At 44.2% G+C, this 25,000-nt stretch overlaps 1 protein-coding gene across 1 annotated transcript in view; it reads left to right on the top strand.

Annotated features, from left to right (window-relative positions):
* gbe1b (1,4-alpha-glucan branching enzyme 1b) overlaps positions 1–25,000 on the top strand; it is a 324,598-nt gene that overhangs the window by 73,407 nt on the left and 226,191 nt on the right. Inside the window, exon 4 of the mRNA XM_090224112.1 lies at positions 13,190–13,315. Within this exon, the coding sequence (XP_090080238.1) occupies positions 13,190–13,315 (126 nt within the window). The remainder of the gene's footprint in view (positions 1–13,189; positions 13,316–25,000) is intronic.

Below are 25,000 nucleotides of genomic sequence, written 5' to 3'. Positions count from 1 at the left end.
ACCTTCCAATAACATAATCTAGAATTAAATGACCTTCCAATAACATAATCTAGAATTAAATGACCTTCCAATAACATAATCTAGAATTAAATGACCTTCCAATAACATAATCTAGATTTAAATGACCTTCCTTTCCCTTTTGATTCACGGATTTATCAACACTTTTCTTGATTTTGTCTCTCAGGCACTCCATAGATAAGTTCACACACACACACACACACATAGAGGACACACTATTAAATCGGGGGGGGGGGGGGGGGGGGGGGGGGAACGAGAGAAGAAAAGCATGGAGGGATGATGGAGGAAGAGGGAGCAGCTTTGATTGAAGTGGAATGGCTTTCCTTGATGGACTGACAATGAAAAGTGCTCATTGAACAGCCGGCACCTTTTTTTTCCTTTGGCAGATGGATGAAACAGAGAGAGTCAGCTATTTCCTAAGAAATACACAAACACTCGTGTCACACATGACACACTCAGTGGCACATTTATGCATGTGCTGTAAATTATACACGCGTACAGTCTGGAGCACAGGAGGCCTGGCAGCTATTGTTGATTTATGATGACTTGTCCTCGGATTGGTATCACTCATCCTTTCGTTCCTTCTTCCAGTCATCCCTTCATCTTCTACTGAGGAAGGTCTGGTTTTTATCCCAATTGACACTCTGTTCTCTGTACAGTGCACTGTCCATAGCCCTGCCTCTTGTCGGAAGTAGTGCGCAATGTAGGGAATAGGCTGTCCATTTGGGACCTTTTCTCTGTGTTGTTGAATAGGCTGTCCATTTGGGACCTTTCTCTGTGTTGTTGAATAGGCTGTCCATCTGGTACCTTTCTCTGTGTTGTTGAATAGGCTGTCCATTTGGGACCTTTCTCTGTGTTGTTGAATAGGCTGTCCATTTGGGACCTTTTCTCTGTGTTGTTGAATAGGCTGTCCATTTGGGACCTTTTCTCTGTGTTGTTGAATAGGCTGTCCATTTGGGACCTTTCTCTGTGTTGTTGAATAGGCTGTCCATTTGGGACCTTTTCTCTGTGTTGTTGAATAGGCTGTCCATTTGGGACCTTTCTCTGTGTTGTTGAATAGGCTGTCCATCTGGTACCTTTCTCTGTGTTGTTGAATAGGCTGTCCATTTGGGACCTTTTCTCTGTGTTGTTGAATAGGCTGTCCATTTGGGACCTTTTCTCTGTGTTGTTGAATAGGCTGTCCATTTGGGATCTTTTCTCTGTGTTGTTGAATAGGCTGTCCATTTGGGACCTTTTCTCTGTGTTGTTGAATAGGCTGTCTATTTGGGACCTTTTCTCTGTGTTGTTGAATAGGCTGTCCATTTGGGACCTTTTCTCTGTGTTGTTGAATAGGCTGTCCATTTGGGACCTTTTCTCTGTGTTGTTGAATAGGCTGTCCATTTGGGACCTTTTCTCTGTGTTGTTGAATAGGCTGTCCATTTGGGACCTTTCTCTGTGTTGTTGAATAGGCTGTCCATTTGGGACCTTTTGACTGTGTTGTTGAATAGGCTGTCCATTTGGGACCTTTTCTCTGTGTCGTTGAATAGGCTGTCCATTTGGGACCTTTAACTGTGTTGTTGAATAGGCCTGACTCGGTCTCTGTGTTGTTGAATAGGCCTGACTCGGTCTCTGTGTTGTTGAATAGGCCTGACTCGGTCTCTGTGTTGTTGAATAGGCCTGATTTGGTCTCTGTGTTGTTGAATAGGCCTGACTCTGTCTCTGTGTTGTTGATTGGGCCTGACTCTGTCTCTGTGTTGTTGATTGGGCCTGACTCGGTCACTGTGTTGTTGATTGGGCCTGACTCGGTCACTGTGTTGTTGATTGGGCCTGACTCGGTCACTGTGTTGTTGAATAGGCCTGACTCTGTCTCTGTGTTGAGTAGGCCTGACTTCGGTCTCTGTGTTGTTGAATAGGCCTGACTTCGGTCACTGTGTTGTTGAATAGGCATGACTCGGTCACTGTGTTGTTGATTGGGCCTGACTCGGTCACTGTGTTGTTGATTGGGCCTGACTCGGTCTCTGTGTTGAGTAGGCCTGACTTTGGTCACTGTGTTGTTGAATAGGCATGACTCGGTCACTGTGTTGTTGATTGGGCCTGACTCGGTCACTGTGTCGTTGAATGGGCCTGACTCGGTCTCTGTGTCGTTGAATGGGCCTGACTCGGTCTCTGTGTCGTAAATTGGGCCTGACTCGGTCACTATATCGTTGATTGGGCCTGACTCGGTCTCTGTGTCGTTGATTGGGCCTGACTCGGTCACTGTGTTGTTGAATAGGCATGACTCGGTCACTGTGTTGTTGAATAGGCCTGACTCGGTCACTGTGTTGTTGAATAGGCCTGACTCGATCACTGTGTTGTTGAATAGGCCTGACTTCGGTCTCTGTGTTGTTGAATAGGCCTGACTTCGGTCTCTGTGTTGTTGAATATTCATTACTCGGTCACTGTGTTGTTGAATATGCCTGACTCGGTCTCTGTGTTGTTGAATAGGCCTGACTCGGTCTCTGTGTTGTTGAATAGGCCTGACTCGGTCTCTGTGTCGTTGATATGGCCTGACTTCGGTCTCTGTGTTGTTGAATATGCCTGACTCGGTCTCTGTGTTGTTGAATAGGCCTGACTCGATCTCTGTGTTGTTGAATAGGCATGACTCTTTCTCTGTGTTGTTGAATAGGGGGCGACAGGGTAGCCTAGTGGTTAGAGTGTTACACTAGTAACCGAAAGGTTGCAAGTTCAAATCCCCAAATCTGTCATTTTGCCCCTGAACAGGCAGTTAATCCACTGTTCCTAGGCTGTCATTGAAAATAAGAATTTGTTGTTAACTGACTTGCTTAGTTAAAAAAGGTAAATAAAAAAAAATAGGCCTGACTCGGTCTCTGTGTTGTTGAATGGGCCTGACTCTGTCTCTGTGTTGTTGAATAGGCCTGACTCGGTCTCTGTGTTGTTGAATAGGCCTGACTCGGTCTCTGTGTTGTTGAATAGGCCTGACTTCGGTCTCTGTGTTGTTGATATGGCTTGACTCTGTCTCTGTGTCGTTGAATAATCAAATCAAATCAAATGTATTTATATAGCCCTTCGTACATCAGCTGATATCTCAAAGTGCTGTACAGAAACCCAGCCTAAAACCCCAAACAGCAAGCAATGCAGGTGTAGAAGCACGGTGGCTAGGAAAAACTCCCTAGAAAGGCCAAAACCTAGGAAGAAACCTAGAGAGGAACCAGGCTATGTGGGGTGGCCTGTCCTCTTCTGGCTGTGCCGGGTGGAGATTATAACAGAACATGGCCAAGATGTTCAAATGTTCATAAATGACCAGCATGGTCAAATAATAATAAGGCAGAACAGTTGAAACTGGAGCAGCAGCACGGTCAGGTGGACTGGGGACAGCAAGGAGTCATCATGTCAGGTAGTCCTGGGTCATGGTCCTAGGGCTCAGGTCCTCTGAGAGAGAGAAAGAAAGAGAGAAGGAGAGAATTAGAGAACGCACACTTAGATTCACACAGGATACCGAATAGGACAGGAGAAGTACTCCAGATATAACCAACTGACCCTAGCCCCCCCGACACATAAACTAGTCAGGAGACACTGTGGCCCCATCCGAGGACACCCCCGGACAGGACCAAACAGGAAGGATATAACCCCACCCACTTTGCCAAAGCACAGCCCCCACACCACTAGAGGGATATCTTCAACCACCAACTTACCAGGCAAGGCTGAGTATAGCCCACAAAGACCTCCGCCACGGCACAACCCAAGGGGGGGGGGCGCCAACCCAGACAGGATGACCACATCAGTGAATCAACCCACTCAGGTGACGCACCCCTTCCAGGGACGGCATGAGAGAGCCCCAGTAAGCCAGTGACTCAGCCCCTGTAATAGGGTTAGAGGCAGAGAATCCCAGTGGAAAGAGGGGAACCGGCCAGGCAGAGACAGCAAGGGCGGTTCGTTGCTCCAGAGCCTTTCCGTTCACCCTCCCACTCCTGGGCCAGACTACACTCAATCATATGACCCACTGAAGAGATGAGTCTTCAGTAGAGACTTGAAGGTTGAGACCGAGTTTGCGTCTCTGACATGGGTAGGCAGACCGTTCCATAAAAATGGAGCTCTATAGGAGAAAGCCCTGCCTCACGCTGTTTGCTTAGAAATTCTAGGGACAATTAGGAGGCCTGCGTCTTGTGACCGTAGCGTACGTGTAGGTATGTACGGCAGGACCAAATCAGAGAGATAGGTAGGAGCAAGCCCATGAAATGCTTTGTAGGTTAGCAGTAAAACCTTGAAATCAGCCCTTGCTTTGACAGGAAGCCAGTGTAGAGAGGCTAGCACTGGAGTAATATGATCACATTTTTTGGTTCTAGTCAGGATTCTAGCAGCCATATTTAGCACTAACTGAAGTTTATTTAGTGCTTTATCCGGGTAGCCGGAAAGTAGAGCATGGCAGTAGTCTAACCTAGAAGTGACAAAAGCATGGATACATTTTTCTGCATCATTTTTGGACAGAAAGTTTCTGATTTTTGCAATGTTACGTAGATGGAAAAAAGCTGTCCTTGAAATGGTCTTGATATGTTCTTCAAAAGAGAGATCAGGGTCCAGAGTAACGCCGAGGTCCTTCACAGTTTTATTTGAGACGACTGTACAACCATTAAGATTAATTGTCAGATTCAACAGAAGATCTCTTTGTTTCTTGGGACCTAGAACAAGCATCTGTTTTGTCTGAGTTTAAAAGTAGAACGTTTGCAGCCATCCACTTCCTTATGTCTGAAACACATGCTTCTAGCAAGGGCAATTTTGGGGCTTCACCATGTTTCATTGAAATGTACAGCTGTGTGTCATCCGCATAGCAGTGAAAGTTAACATTATGTTTTCGAATAACATCCCCAAGAGGTAAAATATATAGTGAAAACAATAGTGGTCCTAAAACGGAACCTTGAGGAACACCGAAATTTACAGTTGATTTGTCAGAGGACAAACCATTCACAGAGAAAAACTGATATCTTTCCGACAGATAAGATCTAAACCAGGCCAGAATTTGTCCGTGTAGACCAATTTGGGTTTCCAATCTCTCCAAAAGAATGTGGTGATCGATGGTATCAAAAGCAGCACTAAGGTCTAGGAGCACGAGGACAGATGCAGAGCCTCGGTCCGATGCCATTAAAATGTAATTTACCACCTTCTCAAGTGCCGTCTCAGTGCTATGATGGGGTCTAAAACCAGACTGAAGCATTTCGTATACATTGTTTGTCTTCAGGAAGGCAGTGAGTTGTTGCGCAACAGCCTTTTCTAAAATTTTTGAGAGGAATGGAAGATTTGATATAGGCCGATAGTTTTTTTTATATTTTCTGGGTCAAGGTTTGGCTTTTTCAAGAGAGGCTTTATTACTGCCACTTTTAGTGAGTTTGGTACACATCCGGTGGATAGAGAGCTGTTTATTATGTTCAACATAGGAGGGCCAAGCACAGGAAGCAGCTCTTTCAGTAGTTTAGTTGGAATAGGGTCCAGTATGCAGCTTGAAGGTTTAGAGGCCATGATTATTTTCATCATTGTGTCAAGCGATATAGTACTAAAACACTTGAGCGTCTCTCTTGATCCTAGGTCCTGGCAGAGTTGTGCAGACTCAGGACAACTGAGCTTTGAAGGAATACGCAGATTTAAGGAGGAGTCCGTAATTTGCTTTCTAATAATCATAATCTTTTCCTCAAAGAAGTTCATGAATTTATCACTGCTAAAGTGAAAGTCATCCTCTCTTGGGGAATGCTGCTTTTTAGTTAGTTTTGCGACAGTATCAAAAAGGAATTTCGGATTGTTCTTATTTTCCTCAATTAAGTTAGAAAAATAGGATGATCGAGCAGCAGTAAGGGCTCTTCGGTACTGCACAGTACTGTCTTTCCAAGCTAGTAGGAAGACTTCCAGTTTGGTGTGGCGCCATTTCCGTTCCAATTTTCTGGAAGCCTGCTTCAGAGCTCGGGTATTTTCTGTGTACCAGGGAGCTAGTTTCTTATGAGAAATGTTTTTAATTTTTAGGGGTGCAACTGCATCTAGGGTATTGTGCAAGGTTAAATTGAGTTCCTCAGTTAGGTGGTTAACTGATTTTTGTCCTCTGGCGTCCTTGGGTAGACAGAGGGAATCTGGAAGGACATCAAGGAATCTTTGTGTTGTCTGTGAATTTATAGCACGACTTTTGATGATCCTTGGTTGGGGTCTGAGCAGATTATCTGTTGCAATTGCAAACGTAATAAAATGGTGGTCCGATAGTCCAGGATTATGAGGAAAAACATTAAGATCCACAACATTTATTCCATGGGACAAAACTAGGTCCAGAGTATGACTGTGACAGTGAGTAGGTCCAGAGACATGTTGGACAAAACCCACTGAGTCGATGATGGCTCTGAAAGCCTTTTGGAGTGGGTCTGTGGACTTTTCCATGTGAATATTAAAGTCACCAAAGATTAGAATATTATCTGCTATGACTACAAGGTCCGATAGGAATTCAGGGAACTCAGTGAGGAAAGCTGTATATGGCCCAGGAGGCCTGTAAACAGTAGCTATAAAAAGTGACTGAGTAGGCTGCATAGATTTCATGACTAGAAGCTCAAAAGACGAAAACGTCATCATTTTTGTTTTTTGTAAATTGAAATTTGCTATCGTAAATGTTAGCAACACCTCCGCCTTTGCGGGATGCACGGGGGATATGGTCACTAGTGTAGCCAGGAGGTGAGGCCTCATTTAACACAGTAAATTCATCAGGCTTAAGCCATGTTTCAGTCAGGCCAATCACATCAAGATTATGATCAGTGATTAGTTCACTGACTATAATTGCCTTTGAAGTAAGGGATCTAACATTAAGTAGCCCTATTTTGAGATGTGAGGTATCATGATCTCTTTCAATAATGACAGGAATGGAGGTGGTCTTTATCCTAGTGAGATTGCTAAGGCGAACACCGCTATGTTTAGTTTTGCCCAACCTAGATCAAGGCACAGACATGATCTCAATGGTGATAGCTGAGCTGACTACACTGACTGTGCTAGTGGCAGACTCCACTATGCTGGCAGGCTGGCTAGCCTGGCCTGCACCCTATTTCATTGTGGAGCTAGAGGAATTAGAGCCCTGTCTATGTTGGTAGATAAAATGAGAGCACCCCTCCAGCTAGGATGGAGTCCGTCACTCCTCAGCAGGTCAGGCTTGGTCCTGTTTGTGAGTCCCAGAAAGAGGGCCAATTATCTACAAATTCTATCTTTTGGGAGGGGCAGAAAACAGTTTTCAACCAGCGATTGAGTTGTGAGACTCTGCTGTAGAGCTCATCACTCCCCCTAACTGGGAGGGGGCCAGAGACAATTACTCGACGCCGACACATCTTTCTAGCTGATTTACACGCAGAAGCTATGTTGCGCTTGGTGATCTCTGACTGTTTCATCCTAACATCGTTGTTGCCGACGTGGATAACAATATCTCTATACTCTCTACACTCGCCAGTTTTAGCTTTAGCCAGCACCATCTTCAGATTAGTCTTAACGTCGGTAGCCCTGCCCCCTCGGTAAACCGTGTATGATCGCTGGATGATTCGTTTTAAGTCTAATACTGCGGGTAATGGAGTCGCCAATGACTAGAGTTTTCAATTTGTCAGCGCTAATGGTGGGAAGCTTCGGCGTCTCAGACCCCGTAACGGGAGGAGTAGAGACCAGAGAAGACTCGGCCTCTGACTCCGACCCGCTGCTTAATGGGGAAAACCGGTTGAAAGTTTCTGTCGTTTGAATGAGCGACACCGGTTGAGCGTTCCTACAGCATTTCCTTCCAGAAACCGTGAGAAAGTTGTCCGGCTGCGGGGACTGTGCCAGGGGATTTATACTACTATCTGTACTTACTGGTGGCACAGACGCGATTTCATCCTTTCCTACACTGAAATTACCCTTGCCTAGCGATTGCGTCTGAAGCTGGGCTTGTAGCACAGCTATCCTCGACGTAAGGCGAGTACAGCGACTGCAATTAGAAGGTATCATGATAATGTTACTACTTAGCTTCGGCTGTTGGAGATCCTGACGAACCGTGTCCAGATAAAGCGTCCGGAGTGAAAAAGTTGAGGAAAAAAAAAATATATATATAAAATTTGTCAGGTAGCAAAACAGGTTGGCAACGAAACGCACAGCAACTCGAAAACAAGTCTGCAAGTTGTGACCGGAAATTACGTCAAGCACATACACACATAGGGCTGACTCTGTCTCTGTGTTGTTGAATAGGCATGACTCGGTCTCTGTGTTGTTGAATAGGCCTGACTTCGGTCTCTGTGTTGTTGAATAGGCCTGACTTCGGTCTCTGTGTCGTTGATATGGCCTGACTCTGTCTCTGTGTCGTTGAATAGGCCTGACTCGGTCTCTGTGTTGTTGAATAGGGGGCGACAGGGTAGCCTAGTGGTTAGTGTTGCACTAGTAACCGAAAGGTTGCAAGTTCAAATCCCCGAGCTGACAAGGTACAAATCTGTCGTTTTGCCCCTGAACAGGCAGTTAACCCACTGTTCCTAGGCCGTCATTGAAGATAAGAATTTGTTCCTAACTGACTTGCCTAGTTAAATAAAGGTAAATAAAAAAAAAAATAGGCCTGACTCGGTCTCTGTGTTGTTGAATAGGCCTGACTCTGTCTCTGTGTTGTTGAATAGGCCTGACTCTGTCTCTGTGTTGTTGAATAGGCCTGACTCGGTCTCTGTGTTGTTGAATAGGCCTGACTCGGTCTCTGTGTTGTTGAATTGTTTACCATGTGTCTTTGACTTGACTGACCTTGTCCCCAGGCTAATTTTGCTACTAAATATAGAGCCTGGAAACACTGTGCAACAAAGTGGGACTTAAAAGTGCCGTGGGTTAAATATTGAGGTGGGAGAAAGACTGCTACAGCTGTATTAGATGGCACTTTAAATAGAAATCAAAATCGCCAATCAAAATACAAGTCACATTTTATTGGTCACATACACATGGTTAGCAGATGTTACTGGTCACATACACATGGTTAGCAGATGTTACTGGTCACATACACATGGTTAGCAGATGTTATTGGTCACATGCACATGGCTAGCAGATGTTATTGGTCACATGGCTAGCAGATGTTATTGGTCACATGGTTAGCAGATGTTATTGGTCACATGGTTAGCAGATGTTATTGGTCACATGGTTAGCAGATGTTATTGGTCACATGGCTAGCAGATGTTATTGGTCACATGGTTAGCAGATGTTATTGGTCACATGGCTAGCATATGTTATTGGTCACATGGCTTGCAGATGTTATTGGTCACATGGTTAGCAGATGTTATTGGTCACATGGTTAGCAGATGTTATTGGTCACATGGCTAGCATATGTTATTGGTCACATGGCTAGCAGATGTTATTGGTCACATGGTTAGCAGATGTTACTGGTCACATACACATGGTTAGCAGATGTTACTGGTCACATACACATGGTTAGCAGATGTTACTGGTCACATACACATGGTTAGCAGATGTTATTGGTCACATGGACATGGTTAGCAGATGTTATTGGTCACACACATGGTTAGCAGATGTTACTGGTCACATACACATGGTTAGCAGATGTTACTGGTCACATACACATGGTTAGCAGATGTTATTGGTCACATGCACATGGCTAGCAGATGTTATTGGTCACATGGTTAGCAGATGTTATTGGTCACATGGTTAGCAGATGTTATTGGTCACATGGCTAGCAGATGTTATTGGTCACATGGCTAGCAGATGTTATTGGTCACATGGTTAGCAGATGTTACTGGTCACATACACATGGTTAGCAGATGTTACTGGTCACATACACATGGTTAGCAGATGTTATTGGTCACATGCACATGGTTAGCAGATGTTATTGGTCACACACATGGTTAGCAGATGTTACTGTCACATACACATGGTTAGCAGATGTTACTGGTCACATACACATGGTTAGCAGATGTTATTGGTCACATACACATGGCTAGCAGATGTTATTGGTCACATGGTTAGCAGATGTTATTGGTCACATGGTTAGCAGATGTTATTGGTCACATACACATGGTTAGTAGATGTTATTGGTCACATACACATGGTTAGCAGATGTTATTGGTCACATGGCTAGCAGATGTTATTGGTCACATGGTTAGCAGATGTTATTGGTCACATGGTTAGCAGATGTTATTGGTCACATGGCTAGCAGATGTTATTGGTCACATGGTTAGCAGATGTTATTGGTCACATGGCTAGCAGATGTTATTGGTCACATGGCTAGCAGATGTTATTGGTCACATGGCTAGCAGATGTTATTGGTCACATGGTTAGCAGATGTTATTGGTCACATGGTTAGCAGATGTTATTGGTCACATGGCTAGCAGATGTTATTGGTCACATGGCTAGCAGATGTTATTGGTCACATGGCTAGCATATGTTATTGGTCACATGGCTTGCAGATGTTATTGGTCACATGGTTAGCAGATGTTATTGGTCACATGGTTAGCAGATGTTATTGGTCACATGGCTAGCAGATGTTATTGGTCACATGGCTAGCAGATGTTATTGGTCACATGGTTAGCAGATGTTACTGGTCACATACACATGGTTAGCAGATGTTACTGGTCACATACACATGGTTAGCAGATGTTATTGGTCACATGCACATGGTTAGCAGATGTTATTGGTCACACACATGGTTAGCAGATGTTACTGTCACATACACATGGTTAGCAGATGTTACTGGTCACATACACATGGTTAGCAGATGTTATTGGTCACATACACATGGCTAGCAGATGTTATTGGTCACATGGTTAGCAGATGTTATTGGTCACATGGTTAGCAGATGTTATTGGTCACATACACATGGTTAGTAGATGTTATTGGTCATATACACATGGTTAGCAGATGTTATTGGTCACATACATGGCTAGCAGATGTTATTGGTCACATACAAATGGTTAGCAGATGTTATTGGTCACATGGTTAGCAGATGTTATTGGTCACATGGTTAGCAGATGTTATTGGTCACATGGCTAGCGGATGTTATTGGTCACATGGTTAGCAGATGTTATTGGTCACACACATGGTTAGCAGATGTTATTGGTCACATGGCTAGCAGATGTTATTGGTCACATGGCTAGCGGATGTTATTGGTCACATGGTTAGCAGATGTTATTGGTCACACACATGGTTAGCAGATGTTATTGGTCACATGGCTAGCGGATGTTATTGGTCACATGGCTAGCGGATGTTATTGGTCACATACACATGGTTAGCAGATGTTATTGGTCACGTACACGTGGTTACCAGATGTTATTGGTCACATACACATGGTTAGCAGATGTTATTGGTCACACACATGGTTAGCAGATGTTATTGGTCACATGGTTAGCGGATGTTATTGGTCACATACACATGGTTAGCAGATGTTATTGGTCACATACACATGGTTAGCAGATGTTATTGGTCACATACACATGGTTAGCAGATGTTATTGGTCACATACACATGGTTAGCAGATGTTATTGGTCACACACATGGTTAGCAGATGTTATTGGTCACATACACATGGTTAGCAGATGTTATTGGTCACACACATGGTTAGCAGATGTTATTGGTCACACACATGGTTAGCGGATGTTATTGGTCACATACACATGGTTAGCGGATGTTATTGGTCACATACACATGGTTATCAGATGTTATTGGTCACATACACATGGTTAGCAGATGTTATTGGTCACACACATGGTTAGCAGATGTTATTGGTGACATACACATGGTTAGCAGATGTTACTGGTCACATACACATGGTTAGCAGATGTTACTGGTCACATACACATGGCTAGCAGATGTTATTGGTCACATGGCTAGCGGATGTTATTGGTCACATGGCTAGCGGATGTTATTGGTCACATACACATGGTTAGCAGATGTTATTGGTCACGTACACGTGGTTAGCAGATGTTATTGTTCACATACACATGGTTAGCAGATGTTATTGGTCACATACACATGGTTAGCAGATGTTATTGGTCACACACATGGTTAGCAGATGTTATTGGTGACATACACATGGTTAGCAGATGTTATTGGTCACATACACATGGTTAGCAGATGTTATTGGTCACATACACATGGTTAGCAGATGTTAATGCGAGTGTAGCGAAATTCTTGTGCTTGACATGACCTATTACAGTCCTATTACAGCGACCATATAATTTTTTGGAAGCCCAATTGATTCTGAGTTTGGGCATATAAAGTTTATATGTGAACCAGATCTACAATGCATACTTTCCCTATCTCACTTCCTGATTTAGCCTAAATCACATGCACTGTTCGCACTTTGAAATCCACAAGGTAATCAGGGGGTATGCTAGATCAGGGGTTGTCATACTCATTCCAAGCAGGGCCTAGTGTCTGTTGGTTTTTGTTTTTTTCCCCCTTTCAATTAAGACCAGCAGTTCTTTACTAATCAGTGACCTTAATTCATAAATCAAGTACAAAGGAGGAGCAAAAAAAAAAAAAAAAAACACCGCAGACACTCGGCCCTCCGTGGAACGAGTTGGACACGTGTACTAGATGCTGATGTACTGAGAGATCAGCCAATGAACTTCCAGAGGTAGTTTTTCCCCTCCGCTCCTGCCATAGGCTCCATTCAAGTCCCTTTCTGAGACTGTGAAACCAGATGGTTGCAAAGAGAAAGAGCCGGCTGGTGGACACGATTAGTTGTTGACCGGTCTGACCTAATTCTAACCCCAGTCATCAGTCTTATTTCCCAGGTGGTCTGCACAGCGTTTCTATATTCTGAATGCCCTACCTTTCTTCCTATGTTTTTAAATGCCCTTATGACCTTTGACCTTTTTTTATTTTGATTACCCTCTCATTGTGACTTTTGTTGTGACTTCCTCTTTAACCCCAGTCATCTGTCTTGTCTCCCAGGTAATGGCCTTACATTGTCCATATGTTTTGAAAGCCTGTCCTCTTTGTCCTCACTTCACTGTCTCTAACCATTTTCTTTGGGAATTTCATCTTTACACTTTATACCTATAATACTGGTGCCGACTCCCAAATGGCACCCTATTCCCTATGTAGTGCCTATGGGCCCTGGTCAAAGGTAGTGCACTACAAATGGAATAGGGTGCCAATTGGGAATCAGACCCCATGTGTCTTTGTTGCGACTGCTGTAACCTCTGTGTCACCTGTCACCTGTCTGGTGTCCCTGCAGGTTGTGGTCCACACTAAGAAAGGGGAGCGTCTGTACCGCATTTCACCTTGGGCCAAGTACGCCATCCAGGCCGAGAAACAAGTCATCTATGACTGGGTCCACTGGGACCCTCCTCAACCTTACATGGTAAGTACTGAATTCCTCCTCAACCTTACCTGGTAAGTACTGAATTCCTCTTCAACCTTACTTGGTAAGTACTGAATTCCTCCTCAACCTTACCTGGTAAGTACGGAATTCCTCCTCAACCTTACCCAGTAAGTACTGAATTCCTCCTCAACCTTACCTGGTAAGTACTGAATTCCTCCTCAACCTTATCTAGTAAGTACTGAATTCCTCCTCAACCTTACCTGGTAAGTACTGAATTCCTCCTCAACCTTACCTAGTAAGTACTGAATTCCTCATCAACCTTACCTAGTAAGTACTGCATTCCTTACCTAGTAAGTACTGAATTCCTCATCAACCTTACCTAGTATGTACTGAATTCCTTACCTAGTAAGTACTGAATTCCGTACCTAGTAAGTACTGAATTCCTTACCTAGTAAGTACTGAATTCCTTACCTAGTAAGTACTGAATTCCTCATCAACCTTACTAAGTAACTACTGAATTCCTCATCAACCTTACCTAGTAAATACTGAATTCCTTACCTAGTAAGTACTGAATTCCTCATCAACCTTACCTAGTAAGTACTGCATTCCTTACCTAGTAAGTACTGAATTCCTCATCAACCTTACCTAGTACGTACTGAATTCCTTACCTAGTAAGTACTGAATTCCGTACCTAGTAAGTACTGCATTCCGTACCTAGTAAGTACTGAATTCCTTACCTAGTAAGTACTGAATTCCTTACCTAGTAAGTACTGAATTCCGTACCTAGTAAGTACTGAATTCCTTTATCTAGTAAGTACTGAATTCCTTACCTAGTAAGTACTGAATTCCTCATCAACCTTACTAAGTAACTACTGAATTCCTCATCAACCTTACCTAGTAAATACTGAATTCCTTACCTAGTAAGTACTGAATTCCTCATCAACCTTACCTAGTAAGTACTGCATTCCTTACCTAGTAAGTACTGAATTCCTCATCAACCTTACCTAGTACGTACTGAATTCCTTAAATAGTAAGTACTGAATTCCGTACCTAGTAAGTACTGAATTCCGTACCTAGTAAGTACTGAATTCCTTACCTAGTAAGTACTGAATTCCTTACCTAGTAAGTACTGAATTCCTTACCTAGTAAGTACTGAATTCCTTACCTAGTAAGTACTGAATTCCTCATCAACCTTACTAAGTAACTACTGAATTCCTCATCAAACTTATCTAGTAAGTACGGAATTCCTCATCAACCTTATCTAGTAAGTACTGAATTTCTTCCCTAGTAAGTATTGAAGTCGTCCTCAACCTTATCTAGTAAGTTATACAGTCTAATATTACACTGGCCTCCATCACTTTACATATAGTAAATGATGAGTTCTGTACAAGATCTATCATCAGTGATGAAGCCAAAAAACACTCCCCATCCCAGACAAACCTGCATCACATCCTAACTGTCATCCTAATCATTCATGATGGTTTTCAATGGGGAAACTCATTCACATGTCTATTCTAACCGCAATAGCTGATGTTATTGAGTCTGTGCTCGATGTTTGGTGTCAGTATGTAAGGGAGGGGGCTTCATGGTGTCTGTCCTCCCTCAGCAGAAGAGCCTGCAGACCAAAACATTGAAAGGCTGTGTCTGAAATGGCATCCTGTGCACTATGGTCAAAAGTTATGCCCTTTGTAGTGAAATAGGGTGATATTCGGGACATATCCAAAATGTTTTAATGACCATTGTTATTTCCCTCTATTTTAATTAGGCGACAGTGGTCTCTCTCTCAATTCAATTACAGAGATCTTTATTGACATGTGGAAACATGTGTATATTACCATAGCAAGCGAAATAGATAATAAATAATTTACAATAAACATTACACTCATAAAAGTTTCAAAGAAATTATACATAAATATGGGTTGTATTTATAGTGGTGTTTGTTCTTCACTGGTTATCCTTTTCTTGTGGCAACAGGTCACACATCCTGCTGCTGTGATGGCACACTGTGTGATATTTCACCCAATAGATATGGGAGTATATAAAAATTGGATTTGTTTTCTAATTCTTTGTGGGTCTATGTAATCTGAGGGAAATATAGTGGGGCAAAAAAGTATTTAGTCAGCCACCAATTGTGCAAGTTCTCCCTCTTAAAAAGAGGAGAGAGGCCTGTAAATTTTCATCATAGATGCACTTCAACTATGACAGACAAAATGAGAAAAATTTGGTTGGATTTAATTGTGTTGCTGTGCTGGTGCTCTGTGGGGTCTGTTTGTGTTTTTGAACAGAGCCCCAGGACCCGCTTGCTTAGGGGACTCTTCTCTAGGTTAATCTCTCTGGAAGTGATGGCTTTGTTATGGAAAGTTTGGAAATCGTTTCCTTTTAGGTGGTTGTAGAATTTAGCTTCTCTTTTCTGGATTTTGATAATTAGCTGGTATCCGCTTAATTCTGGTCTACGTGGGATGTCAAATTTTATCTTCCTTTTGGTGACGTGGAAAAGCCCTTCTTGCTTTGTCTCTGATCGTTCAAGGCTTTGTTGATGTTAAGGCCCAGGTAGGTATAGTTTTTTTGTGTGCTCTAGGGCAACGGTGTCAAGATGGAATTTGTATAAATGAGCCTGGGAATTAGACCTTTTTTTGAACACCATGATTTGTGTCTTACTGACATTTGCTGTCAGGGCCCAGGTCTGTCAGGGCCCAGGTCTGTCAGGGCCCAGGTCTGTCAGGGCCCAGGTCTGGCAGAATCTGTGCAGAAGATCTAGGTGCTCCTGTAGGCCCTCCTTGGTTGGTGACAGAAGCACCAGATCAGCAGCAAACAGGAGACATTTTACTTCAGATTCTAGTAGGGTGAGGCCGGGTGCTGTTGACTGTTCCAGTGCCCTCGCCAATTCATGATATATATGTTGAAGAGGGTGGTGCTCAAGCTTCGTCCCTGTCTCATCCCTCCCTGTGGAAAGAAATGTTGTGTGTTTTGCTTATTTAGCTGCACACTTGTTTGTGTACAATGATTTTACGTATGTTTTTCCCCCCCAACACAGATTTCCATCAGTTTGTATAGCAGGCCCTCGTGCCAAATTGAGTCAAAGCTTTTTTGAAATCAACAAAGCATGAGAAGACTTTGCCTTTGTTTTGGTTTGTTTGTTTTTTTAATTACAGTGTGCAGGTTGAATACGTGGTCTGTCGCATGGAAATTTAGTAAAAAGCCAATTTGACATACTGTATGCTCAGGAAATTGTTTTCACTGAGGAAATGTACGAGTCTGTTCTTAATGAGAATACAGAGGGTTTTCCCAAGGTTGCTGTTAACTCATATCCCACGGTAGTTATTGGGGTCAAATTATCTTTGGTTCAAAATATTGGGGAGGATGCCAGAGCTGAAGTATTGCCAATTGGAATTGTGGTCTATGTATTTTACCATTTAATTGAGGATACCATCAACACCACAGGCCTTTTTGGGTTGGAGGTTTTGTATTTTGTCCTGTAGTACATTCAATGTAATTTGAGTATCCAGTGGGTTCTGGTAGTCTTTAATAGCTATCTAAGATTTGTAATTAATCATGTGTATGATCAATCATCACGTTTGCAGACGACAGCAGTGGTAAGCCTTATATTCAACAACGGCGAGACAGCTTACAGGGAGGAGGTGAGGGTCCTGGCGGACTCGATTGTGTAATACAGGAGACAGCAGAGGGAGCATTTCTCCCTATCGATGGGACCACAGTGGAGAAGGTGAAAAGCTTCAAGTTTCTCGGTGTACACATCACTGACAACCTGAAATCGTCCACCCACACAGACAGTGTTATGAAGAAGGCGCAAGAATGCCTCGTCAACCTCAGGATGCTGAAGAAATTTGCCTTGGCACCTAAGACCCTCACAAACTTTTACAGATGTACCATTGAGAGCATCCTGTTGGGCTGTATCACCGTCTGGTACAGCAACTGCACCGTCCACAACCGCAGGATTCTCCAGAGGGTGGTGCGATCTGCCCAACGCATCACCGGGGGGGGACACTGCCCACCCTCAAGGACAGTATCCAGTGTCACAGGAAGGCCAAAAAGATAATCAAGGAGCCACGGCCTGTTCACCCCGCTTCCATCCAGAAGGTGAGGACGGTACAGATATGTCAAAGCGGGTTCCGAGACGCTGAAAGGCCATCAGACTGTTAAATAGTCACCACTAGCCACCCAGTAACCTGTTCTGACCTTCAGTCAATGTCACTAGCCGGCTACCAACCGGTTACTCAACCCTGCACCTGAGAGGCTGCTGCCCTATGTACATAGACATGGAACACAGGTCACTTTAATAATGGGCACCACAGTGCCCTCGAAGCTCATCACTAAGTTAAGGACCCTGGTACTAAAAACCTCCCTCTGCAACTGGAACCTTCCACCCGGGCCAACCCCAGTTGATCCTCAACACGGGGGCCCCTCAGGGGTGCTTGCTTAGTCCCCTCCTGTTCTCCCTGTTCACCCATGACTGCATGGACAAGCACGACTCCAACACCATCATTAAGTTTTCCGACAACACAACAGTGGTAGGCCTGATCACCGACAAGATGAGACAGCCTATAGGGAGGAGGTTAGAGACCTGGTAGTGTGGTGCCACGACAACAACCTCTCCCTCAACGTGAGCAAGACAACGGAAATTATTGTGGTCTACGGGAAATGAAGGGCCGAGCTCACCCCCATTCTCATTGATGGGGCTTCAGTGGAGCAGGTTGAGAGCTTCAAGTTCCTTGGTGTCCACATCACCAACAAACTAACATGGTCCAAGCACACCAAGACAGTTGTGAAAAAAGGCAGGACAATGCTTATTCCCCCTCAGGAGACTGAAAATATTTTGTATCGATACTCAAAAAGTTATACAGCTGCGCCATCGAGAGCATCCTGACTGGTTGCATCACAGCCTGCTATGGCAATTGCTCGGCCTCCGACCGCAAGGCACCTCAGAGGGTACTGCGTACTGCCCAGTATATCGCTGGGGGCAAGCTTCCTGCCATCCAGGACCTCTATACCAGGCGGTGTCAGAGGAAGGCCCTAAAAATTGCCAAACACTCCAGCCACTGTAGTCATAAACTGTTCTCTCTGCTACCGCATGGCAAGCGGTCTCCGGAGCAGTCCAAAAGTCTTCTTAGCAGCTTCTACCCCCAAGCCATAAAACTGCTGAACAGCTAATGAAATGGCTACCCGGACTGTTAGTGTAAAAACAGTTTCTACTCGCTGTTTATTATCTACGCATAGTCATACCCCTACCTACATGTACAGTACCAGTCAAAAGTTTGGACACACCTACTCATGCCAGGGTTTTTCTTTAATTTGTCTATTTTCCATGTTGTAGAATAATAGTGAAGACATCAAAACTATGAAATAACACAGATGGAATCATGTTGTAACCAAAAAAGTGTTAAACAAATCAAAATATGTTTGAGATTCTTCAAAGTAGCCACCCTTTGCCTTGATGACAGCTTTGCACACTTTTGGCATTCTCTCAACTAGCTTCATGAAGTAGTCACCTGGAATGGGGGTACCCCCTGAGTCTCTTCCCTGTTTCACATCTGGTAGTTTGGTGGATGGGACGATCAGCTCTCTGTAACCTAGAGGGCAACCATTGGGTCCGTCTCCTCTATACCATGTTTCTTGTAGGATGACAATGTCTGTATTTCCAATTTCTTGAAGTCTGAGTTCCTGCTCTTTTAGGCCAAAGGCAGATGACGTCAGACCTTGTATATTCCAGGATGCGTGTCTAGTGTTTTCGTGTGGTTTAGACCCAGACCATTTACAGTAGGCTTGAGCAGAGCATGTTGAGCATCTGATACATTACTTTTAGGTTGCGATTGGATGGGTGTATTAGTGGGGGGTTGGACCTGTTGCTCTGCTCACGGCCTGGGCATATGTGTGGCTGTCATGTTGAGGCACTTGCTGCAGTGGTGGGGGACATGAGGTGGCGGAAGGTCTGATCTGGGGGAGCTTATATAGGGTGTGGTCAGGGTTTGTCTCGGCTGGTTGTGGTGAGGATTTGGCTGGTGTTGCTGTGTTCAATCAGTTAATGAAATGTATTTTTAAAGCCCTTCTTTACATCAGCTGATGTCACAAAAAAACACAAACGGCATGCAATGCAGGTGTAGAAGCACGATGGCTAGGAACAATTCCCTAGAAAGGTCGGAACCTAGGAAGAAACCTAGAGAGGAACCAGGCTATGAAGGGTGGTCAGTCCTCTTCTGGCTGTGCCGGGTGGAGATTTTAACAGAACATGGCAAAGATGTTCAAATGTTCATAAATGACCAGCAGGGTCAATTGATAATAATCACAGTAGTTGTCGAGGGTGCAGCAAGTCAGCACCTCAGGAGTAAATGTCAGTTAGCTTTTCATAGCCGATCATTAAGAGTATCTCTACCGCTCCTGCTGTCTCTAGAGAGTTGAAAACAGCAGGTCTGGGACAGGTAGCACGTCCGGTGAACAGGTCAGGGTTCCTTAGCCGCAGGCAGAACAGTTGAAACTGGAGCAGCAGCACGACGAGGTGGACTGGGGACAGCAAGGAGTCATTAGGCCCGGTAGTCCTGATGCATGGTCCTAGGGCTCAAGGTCCTCTGAGAGAAAGAGAGAGAATTAGAGAGCATACTTAAATTCCCACAGGACACCGGATAAGACAGGAGAAATACTCCAGATATAACAGACTGACCCTAGCCCCCCGTCACAAACTATTGCAGCATAATTACTGGGAGGCTGAGACGGGAGGGGTCGGGAGACACTCTGGCCCCATCCAATGCCAAACAGGGCCAAACAGGCAGGATATAACCCCACCCGCTTTGCCAAAGCACAGCCCCCACACCACTAAAGGGATATCTTCAACCACCAACTTAATGAAAACCCCATGAAAAGAGTGACCTCAAAACAAAATCTGAATGGTTTTTCCTCAGGGTTTCGCCTGCTACATAAGTTCTGTTATACTCACAGACATGATTCAAACAGTTTTAGAATCTGTGTTTTCTATCCAAATCTACTAATTATATGCATATCTTATCTTCTGGGGATGACATCCGGACGTGAAAATACTGCCCCCTGTCACCAAGAAGTTAACAGGAAGCCATTATAGAGAGGCACTTGAGTAATATGATCAAATTGTGGGGTTCTAGTCAAGATTATAGCAGCCATGTTTAGCACTAACTGAAGTGTATTTAGTGCTTTATCCAGGTATCCGGAAAGTAGAGCATTGCAGTAGTCTAACCTAGAAGTGACAAAAGCATGGATTCATTTTTCTGTATCATTTTTTGACAGAAAGTCAGATTTTTGCAATGTTACTTAGATGGAAAAAAAGCTGTCCTTGAAACAGTCTTGATATGTTTGTCAAAAGAGAGAACAGGGTCCAGAGTAACGCCGAAGTCCTTCAGTTTTATTTGAGATGACTGTTCAACCATCAAGATTAATTGTCAGATTCAACAGAATATCTATTTGTTTCTTGGGACCTAGAACTAGCATGTCTGAATTTAAAAGTAGAAAATTCACCGCCATCCACTTCCTCATGTCTGAAACACAAGCTTCCAGGGAGGGAAATTTTGGGGCTTCACCATATTTCATCAAAATGTACAGCTGTGTGTCGTGTGAAAGCTAATATTATGTTTCCGAATGACATCACCAAGAGGTAAAATCTATAGTGAAAATAACAGTGGTCCTAAAATGGAGCCTTGAGGAACACCGAAATGTACTGTTTGTCCACAGAGACAAACTGATATTTTTCGGACAGATGAGATCTAACCGAGGCCAGAACCGGTCTGTGTAGACCAATTTGAGTTTCCAATCTCTCCAAAAGAATGTGGGGATCAATGGTATCAAAAGCAGCACTAAGGTCTAGGAGCAAGAGGACAGATGCAGAGCCTCGGTCTGACACCATTAAAAGGTAATTTACCACCTTCATAAGTGCAGTCTCAGTGCTATGATGGGGTCTAAAACTAGACTAAGGCGATAGGGAGCTGTTTATTATGTTCAACATAGGAGGGCCAAGCACAGGAAGCAGCTCTTTCAGTAGTTTAGTTGGAATAGGGGCCAGTATGCAGCTTGACGGTTTAGAGGCCATGACTATTTTCATCAAGGTGTCAAGATATATAGTATTAACTTGAGTGTCTCCCTTGATCCTAGGTCCTGGCAGTGTTGTGCAGACTCAGGACAACTGAGCCTTGGAGAAATACACAGATTTAAAGAGGAGTCTGTAATTTGCTTTCTAATAATCATGATCTTTTCGTCAAAGAAGTTCATGAATTTATCACTGCTGAAGTGAAAGCCATCCTCTCTTGGGGAATGCTGCTTTTTAGTTAGCTTTGTGACAGTATCAAACTACATTTTGGACTGTTCTTACTTTCCTCAATTATGTTGGAAAAATAGGATGATCGAGCAGCAGTAAGGGCTCTTCGGTACTGTCTTTCCAAGCTAGTCAGAAGACTTCCAGTTTGGTGTGGCGCCAATTTTCTGGAAGCCTGCTTCAGAGCTCGGGTATTTTCTGTGTACCAGGGAGCTAGTTTCTTATGACAAATGTTTTTAGGGGTGTGACTGCATCTAGTGTATTATGCAAGGTTAAATTGAGTTCCTCAGTCAGGTGGTTAACTGATGGAGAGAGTCTGAAAGGGCATCTAGGAATCTTTGGGTTGTCCAAGAATTTATAGCATGGCTTTTGATGATCCTTGGTTGGGGGTCTGAGCAGAATATTTGTTGAGAACTTAATTGACTCAAACTTAATAAAATGGTTTCCTATTATTCCAGGATTATGAGGAAAAACATTAAGATCCACAACATGTATTCTTAGGGACAAAACTAGGTCCAGAGTATGACTGTGGCAGTGAGCAGGTCCGGAGACATGTTGGATAAAACCCACTGAGTTGAGGATGGCTCCAAAATCCTTTTGGAGTGGGTCTGTGGGCTTTTCCATGTGAATATTAAAGTCACCAAAAATAATATTATCTGCCATCTTTTCACGATCCAATAGGATTTCAGGGAACTCGTTGAGGAGCGCTGTATACGGCCCAGGAGTAGGCTGCATAGATTTCATGACTAGAAGCTAAATTTTTTAAATTTTGCTATCGTAAATGTTAGCAACACCTCCTCCTTTGCGGGATGCACGGGGATATGGTCATTAGTGTAACCAGGAGGGGCCTCATTTTACACAGTAAATTAATCAGGCTTAAGCCTTGTTTCAAGTTTATGATCAGTGATTAGTTCATTGAGTATAACTGCCTTGGACGTGAGGGAACTAACATTAAGTAGCCCTATTTTGAGATGTGAGATATCACAATCTCTTTCAATAATGACATAAATGGAGGAGGTCTTTGAGATTGCTCAGGCGAACACCGCCATGTTTAGTTTTGCCCAACCTAGATCGAGGCACAGACACGGTCTCAATGGGGATAGCTGAGCTGACTACACTGACTGTGCTAGTGTCAGACTCCACTAAGCTGGCAGGCTGGCTATCTCATTGTGGAGCTAGGGGAGTTAGAGCCCTGTATATGTTGGTAGATAAGATGAGAGCACCCCTCCAGCTAGGATGGAGTCCGTCACTCCTCAGCAGGTCAGGCTTGGTCCTTTTTGTGGGTGAGTCCCAGAAAGAGGGCCAATTATCTACAAATTCTATATTTTGGGAGGGGCAGAAAACAGTTTTCAACCAGCGATTGAGTTGTGAGACAGCTGTAGAGCTCATCACTCCCCCCAACTGGGAGGGGGCCAGAGACAATTACTCGATGCCGACATCTTTCTAGCTGATTTACACACTGAAGCTATGTTGCGCTTGGTGACCTCTGAATGTTTCATCCTAACATCCTAACATCGTTGGTGCCGACGTGGATAACAATATCTCTATACTCTCTACACTCGCCAGTTTTAGCTCGCCAGTTTTAGCTTTAGCCAGCACCATCTCCAGATTAGCCTTAACGTCGGTAGCCCTGCCCCCTGGTAAACAGTGTATGATCGCTGGATGATTCGTTTTAAGTCTAATACTGCGGGTAATGGAGTCGCCAATGACTAGAGTTTTCAATTTGTCAGAGCTAATGGTGGGAGGCTTCGGCGTCTCAGGCCCCGTAACGGGAGGAGTAGAGACCAGAGAAGGCTCGGCCTCTGACTCCGACCTGTTGCTTAATGGGGAGAACCGGTTGAAAGTTTCTGTCGGCTGAATGAACGACACCGGTTGAGCATTCCCTCAGCATATCCTTCCAGAAGCCATGAGAAAATTGTCCAGGTGCGGGGACTGTGCGGGGAGATTTATACTATTTGTACTTACTGGTGATGCTGTTTCATCCTTTCCTACACTTAAATGACCCATGCCTATCAATTTGCGTCTGAAGCTGGGCTTGCTGCACAGCTATCCTCCCCATAAGGCGATCGTTCTCCTATGTATTATGAGTGGTACAATTAGAAGGCATCATGTTAATGTTACTACTTAGCTTCGGCTGGTGGAGGTCCTGTAGAACCATGTCCAGATATAGCGTCTGGGGTGAAAAAGTTAAATGGAAAAAAGGTTAGCAACAAACCGCACAGCAGCACGTGAACATGTCTACAAGTTGTGACAGAATTGGGAAAAGTGTTCTTAGTGTAGATTGTCTTGGCGTCGGTTCCCCAGGTGCAGGTCCTCCAGAGTGGGTCTCGCTGGTTTTGGCGGGGTGTTCGTTGCTCTTGTGTGAGGTGCTGGGGCTGCGGTTGAGGGTGATGTCCTTCAGTCCTGGCAAAAATTTGAACTGCTATCTTGAAGAGGTGCACCTGAGTGTAAAGGCTGTTCAAGTCCATGGTGGAGTGTCGGGCCAGGTAGACGTTTGGTTTTGAGGCACAGTCCCGAGTGGGGGGTGGCTGGCTATCGTCTCTTGGCTGCTCGTCTGCAGGGCAGTTTGAAGACTCACTCAAGATGGGGGAGTCCGTCACCAAGCTAGAGCTTTTCATGCTGTGCTCTCGCTTTGATGCTGTAAAAGTAGAAACTGTGTGACGATTCCCAGCACCACCACTGTTCTAGCCATGTACACATTGACAGTGGTTGTTTCAGTTTCATGGTCCTCAATGTCTAGTCTTCCGAGTTTCCACTATGGGTCATACCCTCTTTCTTGACAGAGGGGTAGTGTGCTCCTTTATAGCACTGTGCCATGCCAGGGGATGTTTGTGTTAATATAGCACTGTGCCAGGGGATGGTCTGGTTAATATAGCACTGTGCCAGGGGATGTTTGTGTTAATATAACACTGTACCAGGGGATGGTCTGGTTAATATAACACTGTGCCAGGGGATGGTCTGGTTAATATAACACTGTACCAGGGGATGTTTGTGTTAATATAGCACTGTGCCAGGGGATGTTTGTGTTAATATAGCACTATGCCAGGGGATGGTCTGTGTTAATATAGCACTGTGCCAGGGGATGGTCTGGTTAATATAACACTGTACCAGGGGATGTTTGTGTTAATATAGCACTGTGCCAGGGGATGGTCTGGTTAATGTAACACTGTGCCAAGGGATGGTCTGGTTAATGTAGCACTGTGCCAGGGGATGGCCTGGTTAATATAACACTGTACCAGGGGATGGTCTGTGTTAATATAACACTGTACCAGGGGATGGTCTGTGTTAATATAACACTGTACCAGGGGATGGTCTGGTTAATATAGCACTGTTCCAGGGGATGGTCTGGTTAATATAGCACTGTACCAGGGGATGGTCTGGTTAATATAGCACTGTACCAGGGGATGGTCTGGTTAATATAACACTGTGCCAGGGGA

This window comes from Oncorhynchus mykiss, chromosome 27 (assembly GCF_057628025.1).
Source record: "Oncorhynchus mykiss isolate SJ-2025 chromosome 27, ASM5762802v1, whole genome shotgun sequence".
Classification (NCBI taxonomy): domain Eukaryota; kingdom Metazoa; phylum Chordata; class Actinopteri; order Salmoniformes; family Salmonidae; genus Oncorhynchus; species Oncorhynchus mykiss.
The sequence above is the reverse complement of the archived record's forward strand: the minus strand, read 5'-3'. Positions and strand labels throughout refer to the sequence as shown.